We start from the raw sequence: 7883 nt of genomic DNA, 5'->3' as shown, positions 1-7883 counted from the left end.
CAAATCCGTGTTAGTGATATTGACTGAAGCAAGGACATCAGGGATAGCTCCTAGTTTTATGAGTCCTTCTGTGCTCACCTAAGAGCACAGAGGGCACCCTCAGTTTAAGGTCTCATCAGAAAGATGGAACCTCCAACAGTGCAGCACTCCCTCAGTACTGCATCAAACTGTCCACTTGATTTATTGTGCTCAAGTCGTGGAGTGGGTCTAGAACCCACAACTTTCTAACTCTGAGGTGGGATTGCTACCAACTGAGCCATAGCTGACCCCTGAATGGTAATGGTGTGAAATGTTGATATTTTTCTAGGAAATATAAAGGCTTTATCATGATACTAAGATACAGTTAATACATGTAAGAGTGCATAAGTTAATAGAAGTCTAAAATACTGTTAATACTTGTAACATTTGTTTATGAACATGAAAATAATCATACCATCAAATCTCACTCCCCACTGCCTCTTGCCATCCAATTAGTTTTAAATAATACAAGTCAGTTTCTAATTTGGATTTTCAATTATGTAAGAAACAACATGACCTGTACTGTGGCATAACAGTTGTGTTCTTGTTTATAATCATTTCTGACATTCTGTACAAATGCCAAGGCTGATTCTATTTTTGTATGGAAGTTTATTCTACAAGTGATGCACAAACACTTCAGATATCAAAATGTGAAATCAAGGAACTGGGAATTATTCTGTCTCAGTTAATGTTTTGAGTGGTAGTAAAACTCAACTTTACAAAAAAAACTTATGCAGAGATGGGTAAATTATTTTTTCCGTCACATCTGTTCTGATGATGCTACCTTCAAAAACAGTTCCTCTGACATGTCGTCCTTTTTCCTTAACCGAGGTTTTCCACCCACAGTGGTTGACAGGGCCCTTAACCGTGTCCGGCCCATCTCCCGCGTATCCGCCCTCACACCTTCTTCTCCCTCCTAGAAACATGATAGGGTCCCCCTTGTCCTCACTTATCACCCCACCAGCCTTCGCATTCAAAGGATCATCTTCCGCCATTTCTGCCAACTCCAGCATGATGACACCACCTTCCCTTCTTCCCTTCACCCCCCCGGCGGCATTCCGCAGGGATCGTTCCCTCCGGGACACCCTGGTCCACTCCTCCATCACCCCCTACACCTCAATCCCCTCCCACAGCACTTTCCCATGCAACCGCAGAAGGTGTAACACCTGCCCCTTTACTTCCTCTCTCCTCACCGTCCAAGGGCCCAAACACTCCTTTCAAGTGAAGCAGCATTTCACTTGCACTTCCCTCAATTTAGTCTACTGCATTTGTTGCTCCCAATGAGTCTTCCTCTACATTGGAGAGACCAAACGCAGACTGGGTGACCGCTTTGCAGAACGCCTTCGGTCTGTCCGCAAGCATTACCCAGACCTCACTGTCGCTTGCCATTTCAACACTCCACCCTGCTCCCATGCCCACATGTCCGTCCTTGGCTTGCTGCATTGTTCCAGTGAAGCTCAACGCAAACTGGAGGAACAGCGCCTCATCTTCTGACTAGGCACCTTACAGCCTTCCGGGCTGAATATTGAGTTCAACAATTTCAGATCATGAACTCTCTCCTCCATCCCCACCCCCTTTCCGATTCTCCCCCCCCACCCTTTTTTCCCCAATAATTTATGTAGATTTTTCTTTTCCCACCTATTTCCATTATTTTTAAATGTATTTCCATCCATTGTTTTATCTCTACCTTTTAGACATTTTCGATTCCTTCACCTCACCCCACCCCACCCCCACTAGGGCTATCTGTACCTTGCTTGTCCTGCTTTCTCCCCTTAATTAGCACATTCCTCAGATAATATCACCACCTTCAACATCTCTTTGTCCTTTTGTCTGTGACATCTTTTGGTTATCTCCACCTATCACTGGCCCTCTATCCAGCTCTACCTGTCCCACCACCCCACCCCTTAAACCAGCTTATATTTCACCTCTTTTCTATTTTTACTTAGTTCTGTTGAAGGGTCATTCGGACTCGAAACGTTAACTGTGCTCCCCTCTGCAGATGCTGCCAGGCTTGCTGAGTTTTTCCAGGTATTTTTGTTTTTGTTTTGGATTTCCAGCATCCGCAGTTTTTTGCTTTTGTCTGGGTAAATTATTTACCCACTGTTATCAAATGGGTAATCATTCACAACAATTGGAATTAAAGCAGAACATTTTTTTAAACATCGTAAATTTGGTGAAATATTCTTGCATTGAAAACTTTTTTGATTCCAGCATTAATTTATAATCTCTAGAAGCCTCAATACCACAAAATGTTTTCTCCCATAGGCACAAAGAGAAAAGACAGAAGCACCACAGCATCAATAAAAAAATGGTAAAACATAGCTGTTGATGCCATCTGATTTTTTAAAAGTAGCTTAATTTGAATGGTTGTTAGGCATAGCAAACAGTGGATAGTTTCCTTACTTTATTCGGAGAATTACCCAGTTAGGGCATGGAATGACTTACATTCTCCCATTCCAGAACAACTAGATTCAAAAGTAGTGTTCATTCTGTGAAGGGAATCATATTCTTGGATTCAAGGTGTGCATTTTCAGTTCCAAGGATTACAACTTCTAGCATGCTCAGGGCTCCGGCGCAAGTGCAGAGCATGGCAGGGAGACAGGCCGCTGGGAGTTGGGGCTCAGAGAAGCCTGGGAGCAGTAGCTGCTTGGTGCAGCTGGGAAGAAGGTTGGCTGCAGCGCAGCTTGGGAGCTGGAACTGTGCCTGAGTATAGACTCCATAGTGCAGCCTGGCAAATACTGTGGCCTGCAGTCTTGGGTGAAGTGATTGAATGGCTAGGAGGTGAGCAGTTGTTGGAGCTGGCTAAGTTGGAGCTGCTGTTGAGGGAAATCGGAGGCTATATCCTAAAAGGAGAAGAGCTGTGACTTAGTGATCACTGATGTCTTGGTGGGTTGCTGAGAAATTCAAGGGATCTGTCTTGGCTGTGTCTGTCATTTAATGTGCAATTTGTGATGTGTTCGACAACAGTTTACCTGTTAATTCATGTTTACCTCATGTTAATTCTGGATGTTAGCATATAAGATACATAGTATTCACTGTTTGCTTTGTTGCCTCTTGTGTCGTAAAATTTCTTGTTTGTTTAAAACTGTGGAATCTTATTGCTTTATTCTCTTAGTAAATAACTAGCATTTCAAGTTTCGTCATCTATAAACAAAAGTTACTGGTCCCTAACAACTCCTGGATGAGTCAAAGACATTTTTCCCTCTTTTTAAAAAAAAACTATTTTTCTTTTCACCTGTTCTTGAAATGTGTTCCTCAACAATAATGATCTTCTTCCCTTTCCATGTAATTTTCTTTGTTCAATGAGTCTTTTGTAAAGCTGATTCAAGAATTAAAGGCAAAAGGCTTATTTGCTGATCAAGACAAAGCATTTACATGGAAATCTTCCTGCATCAAGTATATATATTAAGGGGAATGAATCCTTGCTGACTATCATTTCTTATCATGGGTCACTTTATAAAGTAAACCTGGAACAAACTCTTCAGTTCTTTGACAATGTCAGCTTGACTCAGTTGGGTTCCTTTAAGCCTCTGTGTTACAAGGTATGTTCAAGCTCCACTCCAGGATTTAACCACATGAAGTAGATTAACATTTCAGTGCAGTAACCCCTCTGGAGTTTCTGTAATAGTGAAGATGCTACTCTTTGAGAAATTATACTGAGGCCCCATCTGTCTGCTTTTGTTGTGCATATTTAAGATGTCAAGATACTGCTTGAAAAACAGGAGGTTTGCCCAGTGGGAAGTTGGCATTTTGAGGGACTTTGTTTCCGCCCCACCCCCAAAACATCTTCTCCTATCACTGATACTTCAGTAGGGTTCGTATTGTGCTCCTTTATAGTGAGGTAACTGAAAAATCAACATCCTGGCCACATCAGGTGCCTGTTAGTTTGAGTCCAACAGGCCAAATCAAAATCAGACTTGCCAGTTCTCTTGGATATCCAGCTCCTCCTTCGTTTCTTCAGGCATAAATATACTGCCTTTCTTTTTGTTATTCTGTCAGAATATGCAATAATTACATAACAATCAGAAAATATAATTAATCACACTGCCTTCTTCCAAAGCAACCAGTAATTTATAACATTGAAATTGTACTAGAATGGAAAGTTTTCATCATCTAAGCTTTCTGGAAAATTCCTTGCATATTTTGTTTTTATATATTATTTTAAATAAAGTCCAGGTCCTTTAAACTCCATTGAAAGTTTTTTAAGCCCTTGGAACAGAAATCAATGTGAACAGCTCTCCACTGACTCATTACTTGATCAGCATCAAATTGCTTTTCTTTTCTCAGAATGCTGAGTCCATGTTTCACTAAGCCAACAGAAGAAAAATGCTTACCTTTGTGTTCCCTGTTTAACTCCATCCTGCCCAACATGAGATAATCAGTCATAAGTGTGCAGAAAAGAATAGAGTTGATGTGGAGAGGAGGTGAGGAAATTAGAATATGCATGTGTTGCCTTATTATATTTTCATTAGCTATTTTCAACCAGATTTGCATGGTGGTTCGATAGATTGTGTGAAATTAATTATTTGACACTATTCCAGGTGTATGTGGACATCTATCATGTCAATCAAGAATCTATCTAGGTTGGCCTTAAAAATATTCAAAGACTCTGCTTCCACTGCCTTTTGAGGAAGAGTTTCAAAGACTCATGACCATCTGAAAGAAAAAGTTTCTTCTCATCTCTGTCTTAAATGACTTTAAACAGTGACCCCTCATTCGAGGTTCTCGCACAAGAGGAAACATCCTCTCCACATTCACTCTGTCAAGACCCCTCAGGATTTTAAAGGTTTCACTCAAGTTGCCTATTACTCTTCTAGACTCCAGTAGATACAAGCCCAACCTGTCCAACCTTTCCTCATAAGACAACCCACCCATTCCTGGTATTAGCTTTGTAAATCTTCTCTGAACTGCTTCTAATGCATTTACACCTTTCCTTAAATAAGGAGACCAATACTGTACCTCACCAGTGCCCTATACAACTGAGGCATAACCTCCCTACTTTTGTAATCAATTCCCCTCACAATAAATGCTAACATTATATTAGCTTTCCTAATTACTTGCTATACCTGCATACTAACCTTTTGTGATTCATGCACTAAGGCACCCAGATCCCTCTGAATCTCAGGGCTCTGCAATCTCTCACCATTTAGATAATATGCTTCTCTTTAATTCTTCGTGCCAAAATGAATAATTTCATATTTGCCCACATTATACTTCATTTGCATGTCTTTACCCACTCACTTAACTTTGTAGCCTCCTTACATCCTCCTCACAATTTACTTTGCTACCTATCTTTGTGTTGTCAGCAAATTTAGTGACCATACCATCTGCCCCTTCATCCAAGTCATTGAACCAGATGGGTTTTTTTAATGATCATCGATGATAAATTAATTGAATTTAAAATCCACCAGCTGCTGTGGCGGGATGTGAATCCATATCCCCAGATCATTAGCATGGGCCTCTGCAATGTTAGTTCAGTGACATTACCACATTGCCACTGTCTCTCCCACTGCATACTCAAATTTCTTTCGAAAGTAACTAATTCAGTCTGCTTCCACAACACTTCAGGGTAGTATTTTCCAGATTGTAACAACCCATTTTTTCTTTTTCTAAAAATAGCTTCTTATTTTTCCTTTTTTTTTCCCCAATAATCTTAAACCTGTGTCCTCTGCTTACCAGCTCTGCTGAAAGTGGAAATAGTTCCTCCCTAAATACTCTATAAATACCTTTTGAAAATTTTAATAACTCCCCATAATCTCCTCTGCTCTAAGAAAAACAATCCCAGCTTCTCTGGTATCTCCACTTGAGTGAAGTCTTTCATCACTGATGAATCTCTGAACCCTCTTGTAGGCCTTGACATCCTTCCTAAAGTGTGATGCCCAGAATTGCATACATTATTGCAGCTGAGGCTTAACCAGTGAGTTATAAAGTTTTACCATAACTTCCTTGCTTTTGTACTTGAAGCCTCTATTTATAAAGCCAAGGATCCTGTATGTATTTTTTAAGCAACCTTCTTAACTTGTTCTGCCATCTTCAAAGATTTGTGTATGTGAGGCCCCAGATTTCCTTCTTTCCTGCACCCATTTTAACATTGTACCATTGAATTGCCCCTCATTTTCCATCCAAAATGTAACATTTCACACTAGTTTAAGATAATTTAATGAAAGGACATTTGGGATTTGATCACCAAATACTTTTCATTTTCTTGCACAGCTAATAAGGCATGATAGCATTTAATAAATAAAAGTGTATTATTAACTTCCTGATGCCTTAGTTAAATCTAATTAAATCATATTAGTTACTGATTCATGCATTTCCTAAAAGTGCAATCCATTCGCTATGAAGTCAGCTGGGTAAAGGCTAGATCAATCTTATCTGGAAAATAGTGAAAGTAGGTAATTTAATGAAGTGAGTATTGTTAATGATATAAGAAACTTGAACTTTCGTGGTTTCCAAGATCTCACACAACCTTTTCCTCACTGAACAGGATGCATTATAGAGAGCTCAATAGTTTTTACAAATTATGTAAAGAATATAAGGATGAAATACATGATTTTATCTGAAATGATCATTATTCTTGAACATAATATTTAATTTGCTTATCTAATTTATTGTATATGCTGATGAAATACTAAATCATTATGTATGGTAGTAATATATTTTCTAACTTTTTTAGAATGTTCAAAAATGACATTGAAAGAACTCAACCAAAATTAGTGAGGAGTAAAAAGCAAATTGAAATAAACATCATTGTCAACCAAAACAAAGAATATGAGGAAAGAGACAAGCTTGAGCGAGAAAAAAAGAAAAGGAGAAAGACCAAAATGGAAAAGATTCTAATGGAAGCCAATGATGTTGATGAGTGTAGTGATTTAAAAAGATTGAAGAAAAAAAGCAAATCTAAAAAGTCAAGCATTAGAGATGAAGAACGAGACTCCAAGACTGAGGAAAAAATGACAAAGAAGAGTCCACGAGAAAGTGAAACTGATGAGGACGTATGTGATGGTTTGAAAAGGAAAAAGAGAAAAAAAAACTTTAAGGCAGATGATCATTCTGGCCCTCAAAAAATTTCTAAGCGATGTAAAAGAAATATCTGTAAGGATGACCCAAGCACAGTTCAAGACGAAGGCGTGTGTAATAATAAGAAAAAGAGAAAAATCAATTTCAAAAATGCTGTTATGGAAGAAGGATTAACGAAAAGTAATGAGACTTCTAATGGCGCTTCAGACAAATTGGGCGAAACAATAGAAATGCCTTGTGTTTCCGAAGCCAAAAGTGTGAAGAAAAGAAAGAAGAAGAAGAAGAAGCGGTCTCATTCAGTAGACATCACATCTGAAGATGAAAAATCAATGAAGAAACGGAAAAGAGACAGAAATACCAATGAGCCTGAAGCTGGGAGTGACAAATTCAAAGTAGCAGACTCAAGGAAGCGAAAAGATAAACAAACAGTGGACGCTCTTAGCAATAATACAGACAAAAAACACATGAAAAAGAGAAAGAAACATAAGCTACATACTGAGGAACCAGAAAGAGCACTCAAAGGAGAAACTCTAACGGTTGAGAAGAGAAAAGGAGTGGAGCAAATAGAAAATGACATGGAATACATGACAAAATCTAACAAGAAAAGGAAAAAATTAATTGAAGTTGAACGGGAAGGACTTGAGGCATTGGACAGAGAGAGAATGAAGCTTGATGAAACTATCAATGTTTGTAAATTGCAGAACTCCCCATTTACTGCAAAAGGGAAAAAGCAGGAGACAGCATTCAGTATTCTTGAAGAATCTGTGGAAACCAAAAAGAAAAGGAAAAAGAAAGAAACCTCATCGGGGATACATGTTTGTAAAGTAAACCATAATAATTTTTGT

At 38.9% G+C, this 7883-nt stretch overlaps 1 protein-coding gene across 2 annotated transcripts in view; it reads left to right on the top strand.

Annotated features, from left to right (window-relative positions):
• Window positions 1-2175: 2175 nt before the first annotated feature.
• The window catches only part of LOC144691103 (uncharacterized), a 32806-nt gene continuing 27098 nt past the window's right edge, over window positions 2176-7883 (top strand). Inside the window, exons 1-3 of one of the 2 annotated variants that reach the window (XM_078559176.1) lie at window positions 2176-2329; window positions 4306-4442; window positions 6695-7862. In XM_078559176.1, the coding sequence (XP_078415302.1) occupies window positions 6696-7862 (1167 nt within the window). In that variant the 5' untranslated portion in view covers window positions 2176-2329; window positions 4306-4442; window position 6695. Of the gene's footprint in view, window positions 2330-4305; window positions 4443-4996; window positions 7863-7883 lie in introns of those variants that run through there. The other variant, XM_078559175.1, reaches the window with a different exon arrangement.

The sequence above is a fragment of the Cetorhinus maximus genome, chromosome 15, assembly GCF_964194155.1.
Source record: "Cetorhinus maximus chromosome 15, sCetMax3.hap1.1, whole genome shotgun sequence".
NCBI lineage: Eukaryota > Metazoa > Chordata > Chondrichthyes > Lamniformes > Cetorhinidae > Cetorhinus > Cetorhinus maximus.
The sequence above is the reverse complement of the archived record's forward strand: the minus strand, read 5'-3'. Positions and strand labels throughout refer to the sequence as shown.